At 39.9% G+C, this 27,249-nt stretch overlaps 1 protein-coding gene across 1 annotated transcript; it reads left to right on the forward strand.

The window, feature by feature from the left end:
• Window positions 1-4,442: 4,442 nt before the first annotated feature.
• c1ql4b (complement component 1, q subcomponent-like 4b) lies at window positions 4,443-22,946 on the forward strand (the record flags this gene model as incomplete). The annotated part of the gene is made up of 2 exons (XM_080462489.1): window positions 4,443-4,985; window positions 22,767-22,946. Exons 1-2 carry the CDS (start codon window positions 4,446-4,448, stop codon window positions 22,944-22,946), a joined length of 720 nt encoding a protein of 239 aa, XP_080318615.1. The 5' UTR covers window positions 4,443-4,445.
• Between the last annotated feature and the right edge of the window lie 4,303 nt (window positions 22,947-27,249).

Raw genomic sequence — 27,249 nt, forward strand, 5'->3', positions numbered from 1 at the left:
TACGTTCGGTCCGCAGTCTTTGTTTGTGGCACTTTGTTTCTGCTGTATGTGTGTCTCGTTCCACCTTTCCTTGGTTGGTTTAATTTGTGCTTCTTGAAATTCAATACAATACACAATTTACCATGCTTTTTTGTTTCAACGTTGTGGATCAAATATAGGGTCTTCTAACCGGTTCACCTTATGGTTCTGCCAGTGTCTTATTGGATTATTATCGTGCAACTTTGGCTTCAACTTTTGAAAATTTGTTTTCAAATGAAATGACTTCTGTTGTCTCTTCACTGGAGTGCAGATGGTGTCCTTGGGTTTTGTCTCTTGTATGTTGTGTAGTTATTCTTGTCCACTCAGCACGGCATCTGTTGCATGTTTCCCTCTGATCTGTCCGTCCTGGAAGAAAGAGCTTTCATCTGTCACTTCCTCTTTCTGTGCATGTGTGAAAAAAAGGTCTGTCTTTGTTGAGAAACAGGAAAGAGTGTATCTCTCACTGATCAGGATTATTATTATTTTTTTAATAGAAAGATATATGACATTTTACAATTGTAAAATCATTTGTCATTTAGGAGGACAGGTGTAATTACAGACAGGTGATATCTTCCTGCTTGACTTCAATTTTTTTTTTTTTTTCAGGACTCACTCTGGCTTATTGAGTTTGGGTCAGTGAACCTATATGTTAGCAAACAAGAGCCATGTCCAACTTGGACATAATCCTGTAACCCTCTGGTCTTCAGAGCTTACAGTCCTGTGGGCAGCCCCTATATTAATCATGTTTCTGCTTCTCCGACACTTGAAGGTCAGTAGTGAGGAGGATTGATATCAGAGTCACCGGTAAAAGAAAAAGATGAAGCACGTATTTGATAAAAAAAATAATATTTTGCTAGATAAATTAACAACTGAAAAATATTTTTCTTCTATGTAGTTTGGGGTTAATTAAACACAGAAGAGGACGGTTTTGAGCAGACAAGAACATGATACCGTACATCACAGGGAAAAAGAGGCAGGACAGATATTATTGCTCCACAGCTTATACATTCATCGGCTTAGTTAATATTTTATGGGGCTCTAAAAAGCTCATTCTCTCTAAATTGTCCTGCCTTCTTGGCAATAATAATTTAAATGCAGAGAGCCTCTGAGTGTGTCAGAGTCAAAATGTAAATTCTATGTGTATCTGTGCACATATGTATGCATATAGTAGCTCCCGCACCTGCCGTAACGGCACATAAAGAAGCACGCCAAGGCACGCTCACAAAGATGTGAATAAAGGCAGCGAGTATATTATAAAATATTACATTCAAAAAATGGACAACGTTCGCTGGTTTCTATACCCTTGCTTTCCCAATTTTGAAAAAAAAAAAGAGAGAAAAGAATGTCGAGACCTCACGGTTTCCCACTGTCTGACAAGCAGTAGTTATTTTCTATCTCCAAATGCAAATGTGACCAGAGGCTTGGCATCTGCCTGAGGGCTCAGTCGGCTGACAGTATGCATCCTGGGGAGTGATCTATTGATCCATATTCAATATCTGCTACACTCTCCAGCTCAGTAAAGTTGGGAGATGAATAAATAAGGAGCAGAACTGACAGTGCATACAAGTGCACAAGGACTGGGAGTACCTAAATGGTTTTACTTGCCTCTTTGTGTGGGGGTGCCCGTAGGCCAGCATTAGATCCAGCGTAAGTAAGATGAAGGATAATACACTAAAACTCAGCGTGGATGTTTTTCTAACATCAGGTGTGTATCTCTGATCCTGATGAGTGTAGACTGGTGGAAACAAACAGGACATCTGATATCTCAAGTTATCCCCCACCCCCTGACAAGCAGCAAAGACAAACAATTCAAGAAATAATTAATTCATGAATGATAAAATGGTAAAATCAGGGAGGTTGAATAAAAAAGCAGGCGACCATGAGGAGAAAGAGGAGGGAGAGCAGGAGGTGGAGGAGGGCAGTTGTCAGCAGGGATACATCTTTCATCTCTAACGAGGTCTGAAAGCTACAAAAACACAGACATTGACAACAAACCCCAAGAACACCCCACTCCCCCTTTCATTTTATCTTTTCACTCCGCCTGCCTGCATGATGTGATTCAGTCTCACATCTGTAGCCCACGTTTTGTGCTCACACTTCAGTCTTTGCTGCTCTCCCAAACAAGTAGCTACAGCTTACTCCACTCCAAAATCTTTATTTGGTTAACCAGAGTTGCCCAAATGATCTGCTGCCCAAATTGCCGCAAAGACCGCAGCCAACATTTTACAGAACAGTGACCAATATAAATAAATAAACGCAACCTCAGATGATGGCAACTGCAGCCACTAACACATGTGAAGGTGTAAATCCATCAGAGATGCCATTATTTCAGTTGTAAAGTCCAAATATATTGTCAATATCTGAACAGAACGCTTCCGATTAAACTATTACGCATGATGATTTATGAAAAGGTCACCGTGTGTGTGTGTGTGTGCGTGTGTGCGTGTGTGCGTGTGTGCGTGTGTGTGTGTGTGTGTGTGAGGAGGGCGGGGGGGGGGGGGGGGGGGGGGGGGGGGGGCAGGAGTAGTAGTCAGATGCTGAGGAGAGAGAAGACAGAAAAAACAACAAGTGAGTGAACTGTTGCTCCGGGAGGAAAGTGGCTGCTCACCGGGATCTTCGCAGCCGTGGAAGTCCGCTAAAAGTAACTCCTCGCACCATGTGAGTGTTTTTTTCTGAGCAGCGACACGACGCACTGAATTCTATTTAAATCAGTGTGTTTTTATTTATTTTTTTATTCCCCAAGTTTTTATTCTCCGTGGTGCGGACTGCCCGGAGCGTTTTTCGGACCGTGGTGTGGCTCCACGGCGGGTCCTGGATGCGGAGCTGGAAGTTGGTGTGACTCCCGGGGAGAGACGCTCAGCTCGCTCCGTCAGCGGAGAGTCTCACTCAGGTCCTGGTGTCACTCCGGTCCTGGTCTCACTCCGGGGCTGGAACACTTTCCCTGCGGCGCTTCGCCCGCACTGTGACCAACACTGCGAGAGGAAAGACACGGGAAGCAGGAAAAACCTCGGTAAGACTGCTTTGCATTTGTCCCAATTATTGTCTTAAAACTTTTCTTTTGTATTAGTCTTTTGCTCTTGATCTGATTGAAGCTGATTAAAGCTGCCCCCCCCCCCCCCCCCAAAAAAAACCCCAACCCCAATCCCACCCACCCCCCCGCAAAAAAATAGCCGATTATCCATTTAAATTAAGCTAGAATGAATTAAAATCAGATCACTTTGTTTTAATTAACAAACCTAATTATTTATTTATTTTGTTAAAACTCACTAGTAAAATCGCAGGCCTGTGTGAATATCAACTTGTAGCCATTAAACCTGAGTATGAGTCCTCTTTACATTTGTTCATGATGAAAAATAGAGTCAAGGCACTGAATAAAATTAACATTAAAATGTATCTATTTTCTATCACGCATTTTGAATTTAATCCATAATTTAACAACATTCGATAGCAACAAATATTTTTCTGAAATGTGTTCTATGTTTAACTTTAAGAATATGATGGGAGAGTGCTTCAGTTTTTGCTAATTTGAGTGTGTGTGTGTGTGTGTGTGTGTGTGTGTGTGTCTTTGCTTTCTTTTAGATCACAAGAGAACCACTGATCAAATCTACCCAAGCTGCCTATACAACAAGTTTCCACATCACCTAAGAGTTCTCCCTCTTTACGAGCTGTAACAAATCTGTAGGCTGAGGGGAGGAATAGATTTCTGAGATAAATCTAATAAAACCGTGAGCCCCAAAACCAAGCTCAAACACGCAGGAGGAGTGAGGAAGAGAGCAGGGATTTAGCCGTTTCCTTGTTTCCTTTCTTCATTCCTGAACAGACAAGCAAAGCGCCCTTCCCCGTATGTGGTGGGTGAGATGAACTCCAGTGGGAATACTGTAGACCCCACCTGACAGCTCTCTGCCTGAACATCTGAAGGATTTCACTGGGGCTTCCGCAAACTGGAGCTGGATTAACAGTAAAAGCACTTCACCACAAATCCAACATCTTGATGGTTATGTTCATTTTCAGCAAACAAATTTGAAGTAGTTGCATCATATGGTGCATTATCTTTAAATAGGGAGAGAGCCCTGAAAAAAAAAAAACCCAGAGGAAGAGGACAAATAAAAGGATATAAAACAAATGTACTGAACAACAGGAAATGGCAAAAACCTGCTTGTCATTCTCCCCTTGACGTCAGATTTTTTTTTTTATTCCTGCGTCTGTGAGAGACTTTTCGCGCCCTTGAAGAGCTCGCCATATATTTCCTCTGTCCCACAAAATCACACTTTTTCTACCTCCACCTTGATTCAGTAGCTACTTCCCACCCAGACTTCAGCCTGGCCGGAACAACCATTCCAGCTAAGGGGGAGGAGGACTTCCTCACGCTGGCTGCTTCTCGGCTCAGCCGCAAGAAACGCGTAATCGGGGCTGGAGTCGGCGTGGCCATGGTTCTAGTCCTGCTGGTGGCCATTCCCCTATTGGTCCATACAACCAAGGGGGGAGGGTCGGGAGGAGGGGGCACACATTACGAAATGCTCGGGAGCTGCAAGATGGTGTGTGACACTTTCGCCCCCCCTCAGGGAGAGCTGACGTCCGTCTCCCCGCAGCCCCCGGACTTCTCAAACCGTAGGGGCAAACAGGGGTTCAGAGGGAGCCCTGGACTTCCAGGTCCTCCAGGTCCTAAAGGGCCCCCAGGAGAGCCCGGCAAACCTGGTCCACCTGGTCCACCAGGGCCCGGACCTGGTGGCTATGGCCCCTCCTTGTATAGTCCTAAAATTGCTTTCTATGCCGGCCTCCGGAAACAGCACGAAGGGAGTGAAATACTGAAGTTTGACGACGTGGTGACCAATGTAGGAAACTACTACGAGCCAAGTACCGGCAAGTTCACCTGCCCCCTGCCTGGTATCTACTACTTCACCTATCATGTCCTGATGAGAGGAGGCGATGGGACAAGCATGTGGGCTGACCTGAAGAAGAATGGACAGGTGAGTGTGGTTTGATGTGGATTTATGCTGAAGTGTCTTACCGAAGTTGTCAGCAACACTAACCGACAAAAACCATTTGAAAGTTTTCTTATACAGCAGGCACAATCACAGGAAACCTCAGCATGAGCTTGAGCAGAATGAACTGATACACTTCCATATGAGGATGACACACACTTGGTTTGACTCTGCAAATGTTGGGAGAAAAATAACAAAAAAAAACTTTCAAAACTAATCACAAAACAAAAAAAATCTATATAAGGTGAAGGGTTTATTCGGCATCTTGCTTCAGATTGATGAAGGAGCAGGTTTTTGATGAAATGCATCCTTGATTGATGATGAATAGTCTTGCAAATTAATTGATTGAAAAAAAACAAACCTAAAAGTTTTGAAAAAGTTGCATTTTCACAAAGGTCATATTTATTGCAAAACACACATTCAACTTCACGCTGTCAAGATTTAAACAAAGTAACGTCTGATCAAACATGCCAAGATGAGAGAGAGAGAGAGAGAGAGAGAGAGAGAGAGAGAGAGAGAGAGAGAGAGAGAGAGAGCGAGCGAGCCAAGCCATCAAGAGGATAGCAATCCTCCTTGTCTCAGTGGAACAAAGCCAAAATGCAACAGCTGGCTACTGTCCTCCGAGGGACTCTGACTTTAACACTAATAAATAAACAAGTACAAATGCCTGGAAAAAGCCTTGGATGCTTCCATCTGGAGAAGCGTGACGAGCTTGAAGTACTAAGCCCTCACTCTGTTGAGGAGCTGACGTGTGTGCTGCAGAACAGAAGAGTGATGTCCTGGGGATTACAAGGGAAGAGGAAGGAAGAAGAAAAAGGAAGAAAAACACACTTGTGCGTTGTTGCAAGCTGCGTATTTGATGGCATCGCAGCATCTTTACACATAATTCACACAGTACATGTACAGACAGCTGCATGCGACTGAGCAGACCAACACTGCGCTCAGGATGCTGTTCTTACATATTCTCCACAGATTATACATCTTAAAAAGGCTTTAAGTAATTGAACTGGGCAGTTTGAGGAAAAGGAACGGGGAATTTGTTTGATAATCACCTCGCAGAGACGCAAACACAAGACAAGTTAACAACTGAAGTCAAATTTGGATTGTGTAGAATGGGATGCACATTCAGTTCCTGTGCACATAACTCTGCTGTTGATGTGTGTAGAGTCTAACACAGAGACACAAGGATTATTGTGTTCCCTATTACTTGTAATTACTTGTCCGGACTTCACGGAGAGGCTGAGATTGCCCTCAGGCCAACCAGAAGGAATTATAGTGCAGCAACAAGAACATAAGTCCACGCTTTCTGAACTGCTATTTCTAATTCGGTTTTAATGACAACGCAAGACTCAGTGAACAGCAGTAATGCAACAATAAAGGTTAGTCACCTTATGCTCGTGCCAAATCATTCACATGGACAAGAAACGCAAGGTTTGGAAAATGTTTGTTCGGCTAAAAGTTTATTTAGCAGTGGTCAATGAAGAGACACAGTGTTTGATTTTACATTAGCATTTACATAAGTTAATTAAATGTAAGCATTTTTCTACATTTTCTTTCACTAAAAAAAGGTAAAGAATATACTTGGTTCTGGGTTATTTAGTTATTATTTTACTGCTTTTATTATTGTTTGCATATTATGCGACTGTTTATTATTTTAATATCACCTTCGTCTATTGAATATCAAAATGGGCGACGTGTCGCTCCTGAACTAGAATGAGTTTGACTTCTCTGGTTCAGAACCTGTAACGAAACACCAACCCAGTGGTCGTCAGGTTTTATGATGCATTATGAAAGTTGGTGAAATTTTATGAAAAACTAAAGATGAGCACAAAGCAATTTAGTAAACTGAGGTGCAGAAACAGATTTTCCTATTTTCCCCTTTAAAGAAAAACATTGCAGTAATGCTTTTTATTTGGTAACACACTATTTTTATCCTCAATACATAATACATCGTGGTATTCTCTGCAGGCCGACAGATGAAACATTAAGGCAACAACTAATGATAATGATAAATATTGATTATTCAGCTGTGTGTTTTTTTGATGAATATATAATTTGAGTTTTGAAAAAAATAGTGCATTACCACAAGATATTCCAACCGTGCGGAAAAAAAATGCTTTAGATGATGGAAACAATACTGTTTCTTATGTTGATTTAGTAGAACAACGATTCATAATCACATTACATTTAGAACGGGTGTCTATTCAAAGGTTGCACATTATCACAAATGATTAATAATAAATATTTTATGTGCGTCCAACAACACAGACAGGGTTGTATTTCAAAATTTGTCAAAGTGAATGAAATGACCCGTCTGTGGTGATAAAAGAAAGGAGATGTGTTTCTTGTTCTATGATCTCATTTGCAATAAAATATTTGTAGTTGTGCGATTGGTGGAAACAATTATAAAGTAAGCCTTCTTTGGGCACCGCCTATATTTAATAGGCCTCCCGTACATGTACATCATCATGTAGGGCATCTTTTATGTGACTGATTGAGTCCATAAAGATAGTTATTCCTCATTTTATCGATTTGACAGGATGTGCATAAGGTTCAGAGTAAAGAGGACAGACAGTTAAATGCCAGATATAATTGGGGGACCTGGTTTGTTGCGTCCCTTCACAGACATTGTCATTCCTGTCTTCTCCTGCTGTTAAATCTTTCATAGCCTTTAGATGAGATCTTCTCCCCTTCACCTGTGCCCCTCTTTTACACACACACACACACACACACACACACACACACACACACACACACACACACACACACACACACACACACACACACACACACACACACACACACACACACACACACACACACACACACACGCACACACGCACACACGCGCGCGCGCGAACACATTTCCCATCTACACTGGCTATTGACTCCTTCCCCATTAATTATCTTTTCCATCAACTAAATTATTTAACCCAATTCAGTGCTGATCTTGCCCTCACAGTTTCATTGCACTTGCTGCTTTTTTGTGTGAATAGACAAGTGCTCCTGTAGCAGACTGAGGCCCTCATGTCAATGGGGAAACTTTAGTACAGGCATTACCAACTGAGAGGCTGCAAAGACGCTGAGTAGCACTTTAGTTAGTAATTCCTTCTCTGAGGTTTTATGCTTGTGGGAAGTTAATTTGGTCCACTACAGAATTAATTTCTTCTGTCATTACGAACAAAATAGTGAAAACCTACAAGAAAAGATCATCGTAAAACCTAGTGAAGAATTTTTCATGGCCTTTATTTCTTTGGAGTTAGATATGTAGCAGGAGCCACAAGTCAGTGAAAAGCAGCAAGGACACCAAAGCATCATCCAAAGCAAGTAAAGGTGATTATATATCACAAAAAGTGATGTCAGTGTCCAGAACACATTAGACCCGGTGATTGTTTGACATGAGGGCCACATGACGTCCTTTGGATGACCCCGCCCAGCCATAAGGGGTCAATGACAAATCATCCCTTATGTGGAAATGTGTGGAATTGATGCAATACAACAGCTTTCCTTTAGTTTGGATGGTAGCATGTTTTTTTTAGTTTTATTTCCAGTGTATTTATTTATCACTCGTGGACCTCTCTCTCCACCCAATAATCACGATTGCATGTGATCATGTTGAAAATGTACAATTTGATTTCTATTTATTAGAAAAACGTGCAAGAACTTAACTGGTGCAGAGCAGGGGGAAAAAAATTGCCTTTTAGCTGAAGATATATTCATATTGAGCAGAATTTAGTCGACTCCATGGCTTAGCCCTTCTCAGTAATGTTAGTTTTTCCACATTACCCCCTTGAGAAAATTAATTGCACACTCCTGAATCATTCAGCAATGGATTATTTAATATTGGTGGATAATGTATAGGGAAGAAATGGACGGGTCATATCAACTGAGACTTGTTCTGACTAAGAATGGGAAGTTTTATATATAAAACGTAGTTTCTTTGTAAATTATCTTTATTTATAAATTTGTGTTTCCATTCAGTCATATCAAGCGTGGCTGTTTGTACCTAACTAAAGAATAAGTGACAAACATAAACTTATAAATAACTTCATGAGACATATGTGTCCAACTTAGGTCTGCTATAAATCTGCCATTTCTAAAGGCAATAATGTTCAGTTTTAGCCTGAAACTGTCAGAGACACTTTGTTGACCTCTGTTAAGGCAGAATTTATGTCAGCGGTACAAGCGTAGCTGTAGAATATGCCAGTGAGTGTATGTGACCTAAAACTTGAAAAGTGTTGTTGAATGACCCTGCCGATGTTAAATATTTTAGATTGAACAGTTCATTCAAGGCAAAAGGTTTACATCACTTTTCGTTTGCTTGATTGATAAATATACAATATTAATTCTGACATCCAACATACAACAGATGTCCCTACATGTACCAATATCATTAAAATAATTTCCTACATTTATATAGAAATATCTTTTGTAATGTGATGCATTGTAATTGTTTAGACGACAACAGCTATTAATACTATTTTTATGTAATGTTTGCAAGGCTACACATTGACATTGCTCAATGAATATATAATAGTTTTGATGCTGTGAGTTGATCTAGTTAATTATGATTGTAAAATGAGTTAAGAGCCACTTGTATAAATAAAATATGCCTTTTAAAACCATTTCAATGTATTGGATTGTACTGCAGTGGCACATTAGGTTAAGTTTTGACTGTGAGTTTGGGCTCTTGGGTTGGAATCACCGTTGGTGCATGAAGGACATCGGGTATAAAAACTACCTAGGTACTTCTTTAGTTTCAGGGAGCAGCTGAAAATGCACTTTATTGCTGTATGTCATTTTTAGCCCACATTATTCTTTGATTCTGATGGCGATTCTAATAGTTAAAAGAAAATAAAGCTTGGATAAATAAGCCAAATTAACGTGAGTCAATATACACTGTACAGACAAATTTAACATGAGAGAAAATGAGCATTGAAAACTTTTTGTTCACAGCCTGCCACGTCAGTCTCGTTTCACAGCAGGAGTGGAGGTGCGTGCATGAGTGTGTAGAGGTCTCCAACATTTGTCAGACTGATATGCAGTGTTGATCAATGTCTTGTGAAAGGCAGTTGAGAACAAGACGCGTCCTGGGGAGAGATCACAGCAGAGACAGGCCGCACACAGACAAGGAGGCTGACGGACGGACAGCTAGACAGACAGACAGACAGAGAGACACAGAGAGGTGTGTGTGTGTGTGGGGGGGGGGGGACTCACGGGAGATCGGATACAGGTTCTCAAATGAATACAGGAGTTCAAAATAAAAGATAAAGTCAGACTTTTGATAAAAATAAAGAAAAAGCTAGACATGTCAGACTCTTATCCCAGCAGATCGTCTCAAACGCTCCCTGATAAAATGTGTGGCTGATGTGCGAGTTTACAGCAGAGATTAAGCACTCAGTTGAAGGAATCTTCCTCCTTCGCTGTGTCCCATAACTCATCAAAGGATTGGTGTTGAGGTAGATGACCTTTTCAATGGATATATAATTCACCACCAATATGTACTTTGCCCTTTACAGTGATGAGCACCGAGTGGGAGTATGAATATTTATAGCTGGTCTGAAATGGGGGGATCTAGTTTGGTCAGTTGGTCAGTTCGTAGTTTTGATGGGTGAAAGTAACATTTCAGCATCTCTGGCTTTTCACAGGCGGTAGCCTTGTTATAGAAGTGCGCTTGCTTGGACGTAGTGGAGGATGGTGATGAAGCTGACGCCCTTATACAGCCCATCAAAATGCTCCCACATGTGGCTCAGCTTTAACAATGTAAGGTGTAAAGGTTGGACAAAAGATTAATTAAGAGGCGACATTTAATCTTCAGGTTAAAGGCATAATAAAGGTGTGCAGGCCATAAAATAGACATAGGGGCTCCAAAAGGTGCAGATTGTTGATTTTTAGTTGATAAGACATTTTCAAATATATTGTAAATGTAATCATCAAAGTGATTTACTCAGTTATGAATCAAAACCAAGTTTAGTGCTCAAGCGTAAAAAATAATGTCTAGGCACACAATATTCAATTCAATGTGCTTATTTTACTGATTTGTCTACCTGTACCTGACAATACAGATTCAACCAGATGCATTGATAGCCATTGACATATACAGGCTAATTTGGTAATTAATTTTACCTCTTAAAAGTTGTGGTGATGACAAGCTGGGATTCAATTAGAGGAAAAGAACAGCTCGCCTCCAGTCGGTAGGTGTGATCCCGCTGCTGTGAGAGGAAGAAGCTCCTAATTACAGAAAGTCAGACAAGGTGTCAATATGGGCCCTGTGTGGCGCTTCATTAAACACTTTTTAATGTATTTTATTTTGGCACATTTGGAGCTGTTTCCTTCCCTGACAGTTGCGCCTGTCTTGACGGAATAATTCCTAAACTAATTCCCCGTGTGTTGCATTGCTTCAGTGTCACATTGGCTGAACATTATAATGGGAAACATTTCGCGGTCGAGGATGAAAGTCTGTCCTTTCAGACAACAGTTCTTGTGCAAACACAAGGAATCTCCTTATACACCCTGCAGCTTGCCCTGTTTTTTGTTTTTTTGTTGTTGTTGTTGTCTTTTCACTGAAACCCAGCACATTAATGTGCATGTTCATGCGCTCGGCCATTATTTGACTATATGTTTCTGTTATAATGGCTGAGGCCATTATATCCTGAAGACTACAAGGATACGGCTGGTTGTTACCGTGTTTCGCCAGCCCTTTGTTGTCCTTTGCTTTGGCTTCCCTATTATATCATTATTCCTCCGCATCAAGAAAACAGTATTTAGTTTTGTTCATAAAAAGCGGTGAGCCACAGTCTTTGATTGAGGTATTTTTTGAGCTAATGTTCATGAAACCTAGTAGATAACCAGGCGATTAACTCTTTACAGAGCAGAGTGAGTGAGTTTGGAAGATTTGATGGATTTTGACTTCAGTACTGCAAGACAGGTTTGGTATGAAAGTGTTGGATAATTAGTCGCCCGGTGTGATCTTTTTATGTGCGTACCCTTGAACATCTCTGAAACAAGACAGTAAACAATATGTTGTCATAGAATAATGCAATTTAGCTTCAAAATTGAAGCGTTGTTGAAACTGTTCTGCAGTTGGACCCATTTATATCCAATTAAGCCATTTCCTTTACCCTCAAAGGTTTCAGTGTAGAGCCAATTAGAGACTTTCTAATCAACGTCTTGACACCTTGGGTCTTGAGTGTCATGGCAAAATATTAGCATTTAGTATGCCAATTAGTGTGTGACTCTGCAGGGCAGGAGAAGGGTTACATCTCAACCTGCATAATGGAAACAGGATACCACTGGCTGGTGAGCATGCATGGAAGCTGAGAGAACACAGCTGCTTATACAGGGGAAAAAAAAAAAAAAAAAAGCCATTTCATTTGCCCTTCCCCTCCCTCCCAGTTCACCCTCAGAGGTCCCTCAGGTAAGTTTAAGAGACCCTGTCTCAATCGCTCGCTCCGCTCTGAGAGGTCTGTACATCACAGTGAATGAATCCTGTCACTTTTATTACCAGAGGATCAAGGCGCCACTGCGAAACAAAACAAAACTGAAAAAAAAAAAATAACAGACTACATGGGCAGACCACCTCCCCAACCTCATTCATGCTCCCCCTCCTCCTCTGAAACGGGCATGCTTGATCAGTTTGTTATCCAACAGCCTCCCTCGCCATCACTCAAGGCCTCTCTCAACTTTGGCTTCCTTCACTTGAATTCTGTGCGCAGACTGTTAAAGTGCACGCAGCTGCTCGCTCGCCTGTGCGACCTCATCCAAATTTAGTTTCTCTTCACCTCGTGCACTCTTCCCATGCATTTTCCCTAAAACAAGCCCGAGGCAAAAACATCAACGTCCAAACAAGGCAAAAATGGCCAACATCATATGTGTGAAATGCAATTGTTCAACATTTTGAATATGTCACACAGATCAATGGAACATGGCTGAAAATATAGATTTTTCTGAACATTTAGTCTTGTTCGGGAATTATTTCACTCCCTCTCTCTCTCTCTCCCTCTCTCTCTCTCTCTCTCTCTCTCTCTCTCGTCTGACCACCACTCCCATCGTCTCCTTCCCCATTTAATGTTACCTTCCTAATGACAAGTGGAGGCAGTGTAATCTTCTCTATTCTCCTTTGGGTCTCCCTTCTTCCCCACAGCAGCAGATCAAGTCAGAACAGCGCTGGGCCAACAGACAGAAATTCACTCCCTTGTCGCTATCAATCTCCGCCACCGTTGACAATAATCCTGATTTGCCTTTCCCTCTTGTTTTCACTCCCAAAGCCCCAGTTCCTCCTGCTCACTTTAAGAAAACAAGGTTTCACTCTTATTGTTAGTGACAGCTGAACCTGCAGACTCATTACACTGTCCGATCTGATCATTGTGAACATGGCTCAAGAAATTAAAATATCTTTTACAGTGGTCCGACACCTCACTATTCAGATCCACAAGGAATAATGTAGGTATTATGGAAAGCAATAATGTAAACCATGAGTAATCTTAAATAAATTTAATATTACATCATCAGAGTTTTGTTATTTCAGCAATTAGTTCTTACCATCATAATATTGTCTCGACAGTTACACGCATCACACTCCCTCATCACTGTGCGATGCTTTCCCGGTGTGTGTGAATCTGGGTGAAAGGTGTGTCTGTGGAAGTGTGAGTCCTCCTGAGTGTGGAACGTTGTACATAACATATCAAGAATGGCTCTGATTATACACATTTTTATTTTACTTAAATAGCAAAATCCTTACGGTAAATACTACACACCCATTTTTTCAAGCAGTATTTATAGTAATAAGAAGACCTTTTGTTTTCTAAATGTGGGTTTTTAATAATGCTTTAGCAGCAAATGAAGCTAACAAGTATTTGCAAAATACAACATCTCATTGTGAATCTTAAAGATTTGCTTTAGCCTTAACAACAGGTATAAATCCCCAAAATAAAGGGGGGGGGGGGGGGGGGGGGGGATTCTGTTATCACACTAGGAAGATAAAAGTACATTACATGTGATTTATTTTCATGAATGGACATAGTAGATGTGGCCATGTTATAGGTGAGACAATTATTTTTTGACAATTTATATATGTACAATTTGGTATTTGTCTCCCTTCCTGGCTTTTCAACATTAAGAACACATTTTAATGAATTTTTGAGTTGATTAAGATGAAATCAATCCATTTGTTTTTTATGCTGTTCAAAAAACAGACTATTATCTAATAGTCAGAACAATTTACATTGAACACACTCCTCCACATACTTGTCGGAGAAAACTTACTGTGTTTTAGTATTCAATGACTGTACAGCAAAGCATGCAAAGAACAAGAACCCTATATCTGCAGTTGTGGGCTGTAAAGGCCCGCATGTGACTTCACACAGTCTTATCAGCCTCTGGGAAAAAAGCCTGACGTCAGAATTAATTAAAATTATGATGGAAATTTCCCAGCAACTCAAGGAAAGTGACTGTATGCATGTACATGTTTGTTTATTAATTAAGTTACTCCATAATGGCAATAATTATTCTGTAAAGCTAACATTACAGAAATGGAACTGTCGCACAGTTAATGATGATCAAGCTGACGATTGCCAACTTGGTAAATTTCATGCTCAACCTGGCAAGTCTCTAAATCCCCGTGCCACAAATCGAGCTACTGTGTCTAGTGTAGTTGGGCACTTTAGTGCTGTTTTAGAGACTTTTGTGGTGACTTGGAGGTACAAGGTGGTCTCACATAGGCTCTCGTAGCAGTGGGAGCTGCTGCCATAGCAGAGGAGACCCACACTGCAAATGAACATGTGTGCAAAGCTGCCGCTGGTGCCACCCTGGCCTACAGGACGGTACATGTAAAATGTATGTCTCTTCACTGTCACACTTAAGTGATTTACTGCTAAGGTTGAGATTAAGTTCAATATTCCAAAATTTAACAACACAGGATGAAATTTACTTATTTGATGTTCTTCTAGTCTGTGTGCCTTCTGGGTTGCTCTCTTATTACCAGACTTGCCATAGATAAAGTCATAAAGTTATTTTGAGAAGGGATGGACTATTCCAATGACAAAACTGAACAAAAATCAACAAAGAAAAAGTTTATTTGTATGTTTTAACATGCCCAGCCTGTTTGTTTTTTGGCTTACTCACTTTTTAGGCTCTTACATCATCCATTACAACTACAAGCAAACAATCAATTAATCAAATTATCTGATGATATCATTTTGCAACTTCAAACTACCTTAAAGACACGTAATAGCTGCTATCTTTAAGGAAGATTTGATCAACAATGATCAAGTTCCTTTTAGCTGCTACGTAGCGTCACGTTAGACCCTGTACAACGTTCAGATTTAGCCTTGATCCAGGACAAAAGACAAGCATAATGATGGGCAAAATTACTCCTAAAGTTGATTTTGATATTTATAAATCTGCATTTATGTGATAGATTTTCAATTTAGCTGCATTTCCTTTACTGTAATGTTTCCATTGGTATTGTGGAGTAACTTTTCTCATGAGCAAAATTAATACACATTAAAATGCTATATTACATCTGGGTGTCGGTGAACAGTTGACAAGACTTGATGTCCTGAATTGTGCTGACCTGAGTTTGATTGTGTTTGATATGTTGCATTTTGTGCTTCTTATCAGATTTTTTTTTTCTTTTCTTTTCATTTCATTTCATTTTAATTCGGCAGTTTGACAGTGTTTTATAGCCTCGTCCAGATCGTCATCTGAATGTGACTCAGGCGAGCTGCACCATGTTGTCTCGTCTTGCAGCCCTATTGTCTCATGGAAACAAGGTTGTTGTTATGGGACGCTGACACTTTGATCATATTGGTATAATCACAGAAGGAGGAAGGTACATGTACAGTTGCAAACTGCATTCATGGAGACAATTAAGCGTTCAGATAAGTCAAACTGAAGCTAAAATTTTATGTCTGAGTGAAAGTGATGCTGTTAGGATGGACCTTTGTTTTTGGCCAAGAACATGTTATCAGTATTTCACAGGGACTGCAATGGCATGAAATGTTTCCAGACAGCAGTATGAATAATGGAGTTAAATAATATTCAGCATGTTTACAGGTTTTGGTTTCAAGAAAATCTTTTCAGAGTGGAATTAATCGGTGTTTGTGATCTGGAAAATTGTGCATTTTACACATATTTTAGGAGCATTTAATATCATTCCAAAACAAACTAGGTGCTGAGTCTCAAGAACAATACACACATAATTTAAATGCACATTTTTGTTACTCTGTTTCACTGAGTCGGGCTCAGTTGACATTTATTCATGGTTTTAATAACATTTTATGGGGTCAGTAATATTAATGATGATTGTGATAATACTTTAAATGCCACACTCTTGTAAATATGTGCATAAAATGTATAAAACGTGTCCACAGGGTTACTGTATATATAAGGGGACAGTCTAAGCATGAATTAATCATAAACACAGTAAATGTCACAATATTCACTGTGTGTGTCGAGGCTAAGTAAACCTATGTGTCTCACGAGGAAGCCAAGCATAAAAAACCCCATAAATAACTTGTGTCCTATTGGCTGGCAAATATAATTAGCTGATGTTCACGTTTATAAAGGCCATTTCAATGAGGTGGTGTGAATATAATTGCTGAAACTTTTATTGTAACTCCCTAAATGGGAGTAATTCAAGTAAACACAATTTTATCGTGGTAGTGTTTAGGGCGGGATGATTATATTGTATAAATGGAAAAGAGAGCTGCTTTTTTGTGGGGGGGTTTATGCGTGTGTTGTTGTTTCTTTACCCTGATCAGTCTGAATACTATAAATTATTCTGGGTGTTTGTCCATGTGTCGTACCTAAAATGTGTCTTTCTAAACAATAGAGAAAAGACAGAACCTAAGGATTGACTCAAAACTAAATATTGCTTACTTTCAATGTGCCTCAATTGAAACCACTCCCAGGATACCAGGGTGCACTACAGTGAGAAGGGGTATCAAGGGTAAGCTCATTTATTATTTGTATTTATCAAGAATAGTTGGCTGTTACACATTGACACTTCTGAACATGTCTGAAGGGATCAGGGACCCAGAGTGTCGCAGCACATCCTTTAACCCATGAAGGCCTGGTGCAGAATGTATGTTACATCTCCCTCAAGAGTGGTCTGTGATGTGAGGGCTTTTAAAATCATTCGCAAGGTCATTGCAGAACTGAATCTTGATATAAAGTACTGCATTTGAAAAAGTAGAATGATTTCATACCAAGCACATGGAACACTGCACCTGGGTCACACAGTTCTCAGGGTTCAAACTCTGAGCCAGATTCTCAAACACACGAGTACCTCAAGTCCACTTCAGGAGGACCAAGTGTCATAAGGGGACACTTGTGACAAACTATGATTATTTAGAGTTTTAAATGTAGTTTACACAGACTGAATAGTTACAAAGTCCTGGAGCCAAGGGCACCTGGGAGTCTGCTAAATGCCCGGGCTATTGCAAGACAGCCCGGGTCTTAAACTTTTATTACACGTTACACTACTCTCCACTCTCCACTTCATCAGTGGTAACAATGTACTTCAGTCCTAAAGTATTTCATCTGGATGTGCTATACGTACGTACACCACTGATTTCTTCTGGAAATAAATGAATAAAACAATGATTAAACAGTAGTACAGGCAGCATTTACATTTGAAAGTATGAAAGGAGACGGAGCATGTGGCAGTGATCCAGCATTTTACTTCATCGAATCGACAAGCCGTTGTTTTGCTGCGAAGCCAGTGTCATCTTGATCGTCATGTCATTTCCTCATGTTCTGCTTCTTTTCCATTGGCTTGTAGTAGCTGTAGTTTGTAGCAGAAGTCAGCTTGTGCGCTGAGGGTAAACCCCTCATAAACCTCTCCCGCCGTATGCTCGAGAAACTCTGATTTTAAGAGGCAATCAAAGATATTGCCAGTGTTTTCAACCAAAATCGCACAGTGTATAGCGGCCGTCAGAGTATTTCCAATGCCTAAAAATGTCTTAAACTGTATTTGGCCTACAAATAGGGAAATTAAACTACAGCTCATGCTGTATTCCCAGTAATCTGGCCTATTACTGGACATCTGCCAGTAGGGTTTGTTTCTTGGTGCATCATGGACGTTATAACGAGCACTTGCCTCCAGTGGGATTATTCTGAAATGATCTCTATAAACTGGGTGCCAGTCTCTCTTTTAAAAGACACTTAATATCACTGCAAGGTACAACTCGACAGTCCTTGAGGGTGCATCGCTGACCTGGTCAAATATTTTGAATTAGTATTTTCCAAGTTACTTAACCAATCGCACAATTTATGTCAAAGAGAAGTGAGTGTTCAGATAATCTCTAATCCATTCATCAACCCATCTTCTGCAGCACTTTATTGAATTAAGGGGTCTGCAGCCGATCCCACCTGATTACGGGTGCAGGCAGGGTACACATGAGACCTGTCACCAGACAATCACACACTCATGAGCAATATACCTGTGAACCTCAAATACGTTTGTGTGCTGTGGCAATAAATTTAGAGTGACTGGAGAAAACTCACGGAGACTCCACACGGAGAGGCCCCCAACTTGGATGGAAGTGGGGATACTCGCATGGAAACAAGAGTGTTAACCACTACATCACTGTGCTGCAGCATAACCACTAATATAACTCCAATTTAACATGTGCAGTTGTCGTGACATAATCAGTGTCTTTCACTTTGTCTGAGGACGGTCATGAGGTTTTCTTTGCTCATCAGAGTAAGAGTACTCATAGCTGGTTACAGCAGCCTGTCAGCCTCGAACTCAGCTGAGGGAGCTGTCGAGGGAATTCTTGCCATTCAACCATGTAGACAGATGCTGGATGTACAAGATGTCAGAATCTCTTTACTGTTATATTTTTTCTGAAACCTATTAGGTCTCCTCAGGGGAGCTGTTGAATCCCTTCAGAGAAAAGCAGTCCAACACTATAAACTTAACAAACTGCCTCACATGCCGCATTTTTTTTCTTCTTCTCAGGTGTTCACTTGAGATTCATAAAAACTAACGGGAAGAAGAGCAGTTCTCATCGAGATGTATGGTGAGAGTAGGACAATACAATGTGTGTGTGTGTGTGTGTGTGTGTGTGTGTGTGTGTGTGTGTGTGTGTGTGTGTGTGTGTGTGTGTGTGTGTGTGTAGCATCTAATTCTGACCTCCTGCTAGTATTTCATGGCCCCATTTGACCACTGTAGCCTATCCTGTGCCCCCATTTATTGTGATTGTATGGCGTTATTGAGGAGTTGGACCTATTAGGTGGGGTGCTGCCATGGCTGTCTGACTACCAATTACTGTAGCCCACAGCCAACGCATAGCCTGGCCTGATGCATCAGGAGGTAGGGAGGGGTGTGGGAAGTTACAAGGGCCTGGGAGAAAACAGCAAGGGGAGGGGGGAGTTTGGGGGTCGGGTGGAGGGTTCTCAGGAGACCTGCCACAGCAGCACGTCGTTAATCAATCCGATTTAGACCGGACAGGGACACACTTAGTCTTTGCTCCCGCCAACTCTGCCATGGCGGGGGAGAGAAAACGTGTGCGTGACCTGCATCTTATTCTGGTGCGCGGACAAAAAAAGATGGATAGATGGGTCCAGAATGAAGAGATAGGAATGGGATGGCGTTGCGAATGGAAGAGGGATGATGGAAGGGGCGTGAGGTGTGGAGAGAGAGAGAGACAACAATTAATGGAGTGATGTGAGTTGAATTAAAACAAAGAAAATCTATTGATTCATTTCTGTCTTCGGGTGGGGAATAAAAATGTCCACCTTCGCCACATGAACAAAACGCTGGTACGGAGAAAAATAGATTGTTACATTTATGAAATAGGGTTAAAAAATTTTTTTTTAAAAACTTACTGGATGAAGGATGAGGAGAAATGAGTAGTTTAGTCTTATGTGATTTGTTGTTGTGAACACACGGGATCAGAGAAGTTTGATTGGGGAAGATGATGGAACATATCCTCAGTCAGACTCAAAGGGGGAGACATGAATAGAGTTAGGATATTTGCATTCATTAATATGTATGCACATGTGTACTTTACTTCCCAACATAAAATGGATTGTCCGCTTGAATAGTTTGTTACTTGCCTACTGATAGCGCAATTTATTATAAGGGGATTTGCTTACTTAGTGAGAAAACAAGTCAGATTCTACTGAGCACGGATGAAATAACAGAAACATTTAGCAGCTTAATGAATAAAGATGCCTCTTTGTCATCACGGAAGCTGTTCTACAGCAATGAAATGTGTTTAACTAAATCCCAGGACACTGGACTGATCTTCTGGATGGAGATACATTACATTACATGTAGTAATTATTCTGGGGGTGGGGGGGTTGGGGGGGACTTCATTCTGGTACTAATGACACTGCTGCTGCTGAGTTTATTTAGCAACATATATATGGGCTCATCATCATCATGAAGCACAGAGATGTTTGCAGAATTGCTGCTAAGTGGGACCACATCAGTGCTGTTTGCTGTGTAAACATGTGCAGTGACCATCACATGTAATGGTTTGCTTCTAAATTGCTTGTCGTACGACTACAGACCCAGCACCTGGTGGATGACATTCTCCTCTTCAAACATAAAGCCGTCCTGGTGCAGATAAAACGTGAGGGATGTTTCATCAGGACCATATTACATTTAAGACATTTAAAGCACTAGTTTAATGACACCGGTATATTACCTCTAGTTTTAAATAAAAACAAATACTTAGGGGAAGAATTATCTTATTCATGCTCAACCTCATATTCAAAGTTATGTCATATGGATGATCATAACCTTACGTGATCCTCTTAAGGAAACTGTATGTTGATGTTAAAGCCATGCTCTAATTAGAATCCAGTGACTTAGAATGCAAAGCTATTTCTGTCCAAGAACATATTTAGTCATATTTAATCATCAAATAGTTTTCAATAATGTGGAAGTTGTAGCGTTTACTCATGAAATAAAAACTTTTTTTCCACCTGCTGTCCCTGGAAATGTTAATGTGCCTTCTTCAAAATGATGGATAATATAATGAGATCAAATTGTTTTTCATAATGTGGAAGCTGAAGTTCCTCTTTTGAAAGCATTTTAGTGTCTTTAAGCTTTTTCTAAAAAAAAAAAAAAACTATTTTGGATTCAGGCTCACAACTTTAATCATCTGGTTGACTTGAGGTTCTTTTATTCGTCTTGTTTTCCATGCAGCAGTTTTTCATGCTGAAACCTGAATGAACACACACAACCTGAAGGACACGGAACTGAAAAAAAGACAGCTGGTGAAAAAGGGTGACTATTTATTAGCTTAAAAGAATATTTTAAACAGATAATCAAAAATAATTAAACGTCAACGTCTCAAAGTAGAACATGACAAAAGCAGTGCTATATGCCCAAAACTGACTGACAACCGATGAGCGGTTCTTACTGTGTGTGAACATGTCAGGTATTGAACTGATGTCTTTCCTGTTACCATTCTTGTAATCCTGATTAGAGTGTGCCCCTTGCAACAGGTGGAACAGGTGTGACGGCACAACAATCTTCTAAAAAAAATAAAAATAAAAATTAAATGATAGTGACTGGAAGAAAGGTCGTACTCTGACATGGAGATTTGAAGTCAAAGATTACTGCACATCTCATTTTTCTACCCAGTGGGCAGGAAGGCATCGGTGCTGATAACATTACACCCAAAAAACAGCATTAAATGGCAACAAGTCCAGATAATCCAGATAAACTGAACAAAGAAGTTTACGTGTGAGATAACATGATGAGATTAAAAAAGATAAACCAAATAAAGTAATTTGCTGTACTGATTTTCCTTTGTGATATAAATCATAAAACTCTTTAAAGCAATACCGTTTTAGATTATCTACATTGTCCTATTTCTGTTTTTAAATCTGCCATTTGTCTCTCTAAGGGCCGTGTTTGCACACGCAATCGAGTAGCAGTGGCTTTCTTCAGGTGGACCACAAATCCATATTTTCATCATTTTCTTGGTAATTAACATCTTGATGGCAGTGCTGGTGAACATTTCTCCACTGGAGATGATGATTAGTGTTTTGGGGATATAAGAGCCGAGTGGTGATTCAAAAGCAGGGAGGGTTGTGGCAGCGGCGGTTTGTAGAAAAGCGCAGGTGAGACAAATTAATTGGTTCCTCATGATGAAATATTGAAAACTAACCAGTGAAAATTGATCATCTTCAGTAAACATTAAAGGTCAAAAGCATCCATGGGCACATTTTTACATTGAAGCTGTTTGTAAAGTTCAAATAAGAAGCTTTCATTTTCTGTTTGTATTGATATCAGGGCTCCAAAACAAACTGCTTCAAAAAAATAAAAATAAATGAAATAGCATTGTTTATTTTTTTCCTCTGTTGATTTCTTGATAGACTTTATAATTTTTTTCATTATTGACTAGTTTATCTTTGCATCCAGTTTTCATAATAATCTTCTTTTTTTTTTTTACAACTGCATGTATATTTCTATGTTTGTCTTTATTTGAGGATAATAATGTCTGCAGGTGCAATTGGCAACTAAAGTAATTCATTACTCAAATAGAAATTAACATTACAGATTTAAAAACATGTGTTTGAACTAACATTCCGAAGTAATTGCTGCACTGGTTCACTATGAAGGGAAAGCGGTTTATCTGCAACTGTAGTTCACCTGGATTTAGGGATTGTCCTTCCATCACTGTCCCAGTAGGTATAAAAGTGTGAGAAATCACCTTCTTCATCTTTCAAAACTCAGTGAGCGTTTCTCATCTGCTGTAATGTGTGTGTGTTGATGTTTTTTCTTCTTGCTTGTCTCAGGTGAGGGCCAGCGCCATCGCTCAAGATGCAGATCAGAACTATGACTACGCCTCCAACAGCGTCATCCTGCACCTGGACGTAGGGGACGAAGTGTGTGTCCAGCTGGACGGGGGCAAAGTACACGGCGGAAACACAAACAAATACAGCACCTTTTCTGGCTTCCTCATCTACCCCGACTAACAATATACTCACATTCTTATACCCCCTCGCTACACGAAAAGCAAAAAGTTTTCCCCTCCTTTAGTCATCTAACACCTGCTCCTTCATGACATTTGTTATTTCAGTGTTGTTCAGTAAATCAAACATGTCATAACCTGACAGAGTTAAATCAATAGCGTTTGAGAAATTGTGTAAAAATGAATATAATATTGTATATAGGATCAGACGTTCACTTCTGATATACACACTTGCGAATCATTATTCTGTGCCATGTACAGTATGCGTAAGCATGGCTAAAACACGATTCACTCCTGTTTCGTTCACACACACACACACACACACCCACACGCACACACACACACATACACAGCTTGACTGTAGCCGGCCAGGTGTGCACACAGTAATTGCTCTCCAGTTGTTACCCTGAGATTGTTTCAGCCACAAGTCACAAATCGACTGAAACGATATCTGAACGTAGACATTCAATCAAAATGTGTGTGTGTGTGTGTGTGTGTGTGTGTGTGTGTGTGTGTGTGTGTGTGTGTGTGTGTGTGTGTGTGTGTGTGTGTGTGTGTGGTGTGTGTGTGTGTGTGCGCATGCGTGTTTGTGTATCGAACTGCAGGCTCTCACATTCACTGAAATAGATTTCCAATTTGGCCGAAGACACCAACCAAGAAAAGTCATGAGGGTATTGATCAGAGCCGATAACACAGCCGTCTTCATGATCATAATCTGTATGTCTGTGTTCACGCCCGTGTGCAAGCATATATGTGAGTGTGTTTGCAGCTTCTGACTCCTGTAAAACAGGGAGAAGTGTGTCAGGTTGTTGGTAACAGTTCCTTAACACACACAGTATATCAATACCGAGGATTAGCTTTTTGAGATTTATGCTGTGCTTCTGACACGTTCTGCTAATGAGCTGAGGATTCCCACTGCAACTCCACCTGTTTACACACACACACACACACACACACACACACACACACACACACACACACACACACACACACACACACACACACACACACACACACACACACACACACACACACACACACACATCACATCACATCACATGTATGGTGTGTTGTCTTTCTAAAATAGTTTTAGCAGTTTAGGAAATATGCTCAATTACATTGTGGCTGAGATGAAAAGAATCCGAGCTTCAGCTGATCCTCTTGGCTGCACATCTGTTTTAGACTGGAAAGGTTCTGTGTGCTGGATGGTGTTAAACAGATTTAAATAGGATATTCTGTAATGTCCATGAAGTCTCACTTGGAAGGTTTTCTAGTAATGCACTGACGAGTATCTCTGTAATGAATTACAAATAGGAGTCAGAATAAGGTTCACAACCAATTTCCTCACCTCCACACAGCAGCAACGACAATGTGAACAGAGTATTAATGCTCACAAACTTTTGGGTTTATTTTCTCAAAATGTGAAATTATTTCTCAAACTTTACTGTGAATGTATCCGTGTGAACTTTTTTCTGAACTGCAGGTGACTGTTGACATTTTACTGCCATGTGCCACACCTATTAGGTTCTCTGTGCCTTATTCTAGCAATTCATTTTCATTTTGTATGCATGGAATGATTTCTCCTGTTGATTCCAGGCGATATGAAGAAGCCGATCCATGTGATACACGCAGCAATCCAACGGGGAATTTATTATTTTTTTTATTCCCAACACGGGCAGTGCTTTCAAATGTAAATGCATATTCCTCTAATGAAATGCAGAAGCTCACTGCAGACGGTGACTGTGAATCTTTATATTTAATGAGATGTAACACGTATGTAAATAAATGACCCAGAAATTAAGAGTACAAATAATTATGTCGGGTGGGAGCAAACAGCATAAGCATGACACTGTGTGATTCAAATTCTATATCCACAAAAATTTAAGCTATGTTGATGTAACTAAATTATTGCATTTAGCAATGTTTCCTTATTATTTTACTCCAGGGGGTACACTATGAAATTCCTATCTATTGTAGATTTAGTGTCATGCTAAGAGAGAGCTTTATATTGGCCTTCTAATGCAGTTGAAATGTGTGACGGAGACTATTGTCCCATCAAGTGGCACAGATCCAGCTTTAATGCTGGGTAGCATGACTGTACCCAGATGATCGTTGGATGTGAATTATTCTGATCAACTCTTCATTTGTGTGCCGTGATTGAAATTCCATTTTGATGCTGTATATTGTACACAGAAATCCCCCCACACCCTCCTGAGTGTGCCATGCTGCATCCTACTGTGTGTGTTTTCTGGCGCTGTTACCTCGTTGGCGAGCAAGCAGTATGATCTCATCGCTGTCACTGTACTTTGCAAGCTGAGTTGCGTGTATTTTATGTATGAAATATACATAGATTTTTCTCTGCCTTTGAAGATCATAAAATACAATAAAAAAAGAAAGAAAGAAATGAGGATCACTTTTACTGTCATTGATTCAAATTAAACCAAATCTGTCTATTTTTTTTTTTTAATTCAACTTGGTTTTTCAGTGTTATCATTTATTTGATTACCTGTACATTCCTCCAGATTTTATATGCTGATATCAGTTGTGCTATTTATTTAGTTATTTGTTTGATTACTTATATAAAGTGCATTGAAATGCACTATTATTCACAAATTTTACAAGCGAAAAACTATCAATCACCTTAGTCTCACTTCTTGATCAAGATTGATGGATGACCTTATCAGTGCACCCATAAAGTTCAATACAACCAAATTGTGCTGCATTTTCACAACTTTTATTATTATTAAAATTTATTATGCCAATTTAATTACAGAAAAAAAAGCTTTTTTTTTTACATTGTTATTTATGTGGTTTAGGGGAAAAAACTTATTTACTGAGGATGTGGAATCAGGACGCATCATTGTTCCTCAAATGTAAAAAAAAACGAGAAAAGGAGTAATAGCTTATGAGAAGTTCATCAATAAAAACACAAATGGCTATGCACCTTTTGAACAATGTCAATCAACAACTATAATGAACTTTGCAGTAAGATTACATATATTGATTGACCTGTATAGCAGGGAGATACATCACAGACCCTCTTGGACATGATATTCATATTGAAGCACTAAAGCAAAAAGGTCTTTGTGATCAAATTCACATGAGCACGAAGCAAAATGAATGGAACATTTTTAAAAAAGACTTTAACTGGAGCCAATTTAGTTCTCAGCACTGTTGAAAATACACTTGGGGAGATTTTACAGAGAATAAGAGGGAATGATTCACTCGCTTGTTTGCAAAATGGCTTAAATGCATTGTCTGTGTTAACCTGTAGCACCTCGGCCTGATCCTGCAGAGTGAACTCCGTAAGCTCTGGGACTGAGGAAGTGTTCAGATAAATCTCTTATTCATGTCTGCCTGACTCATTCATCCTTTATCTGGCTGAGATTTGTGCCCTGAAATATCAGCAGCATGTCTGTCCTGTGTGATTGATGGATCAACGTATGAAAAAAATGTGCTCACTGGACCATTTCAGTGTTTAAAAAAAAAGAAAAGAAAAATCTACCTGACCACTGTAATAATACAAGTACTTTGACAGTCTACACAACAATGAAAGAATGAGAATAAAACTAAACCTGAAGGGTTTTCTTGTGGAAACACTGCTTAAAAAAGCAGTTTCTCCCAGTTTGTGGAGGGAATCAGGTCTGTAGAAAAAGATTTGATAGAAAATTCTTCAGCCACTGAGGTCTTGATTGTATCTGTGGGGCTGCATTACCTCAACGTGTTTCTTAACTTTCCATATCATCAATAGGCTTAATATTATTACTTTTTTACATATATTAATGAGACATTGTAAAGAGTATTATTATTATTATTATTATTATTATTATTATTATTATTATTATTATTAGCAAACTATTACCTTAACCTTATTGTATTTTACACTGCGCCCTTATCTCTTATATCACAGGAAGAGTTTGTGTTTGCGTTGGACATGTATGCAATGTTAAATTGCACAGTGTGACTTTGCTCACTGGCTCCATCTCTGTGATTCAGGATTAATTAAAGAATGGGTTTCTCTTTTCAACTTGAGAAGAGAGCTGAACTTACAGTACATACTAATGGGAAAGTACTGAAATGTCGGCGATCTGTCAGAATCATAGCAAGGCGTTTGGAAGGAGCTTTCTTATTATAAGACATGTCTTCTCACCTGCTGCTGCTTTCGCCTTCTGCGAAACCACCTTGGGAAAATGAAGCATTGAAACATGAAGGAGTTCTCGACTCCCAAGAATAAAAACAAGAAGCCGGTTCTTTAATTAAAGGTGAGAGATAATACTGGAAAAGGACATTCTTGCTGAATGTAGTGC

Source organism: Lipophrys pholis (assembly GCF_963383615.2).
Source record: "Lipophrys pholis genome assembly, chromosome: 4".
NCBI lineage: Eukaryota > Metazoa > Chordata > Actinopteri > Blenniiformes > Blenniidae > Lipophrys > Lipophrys pholis.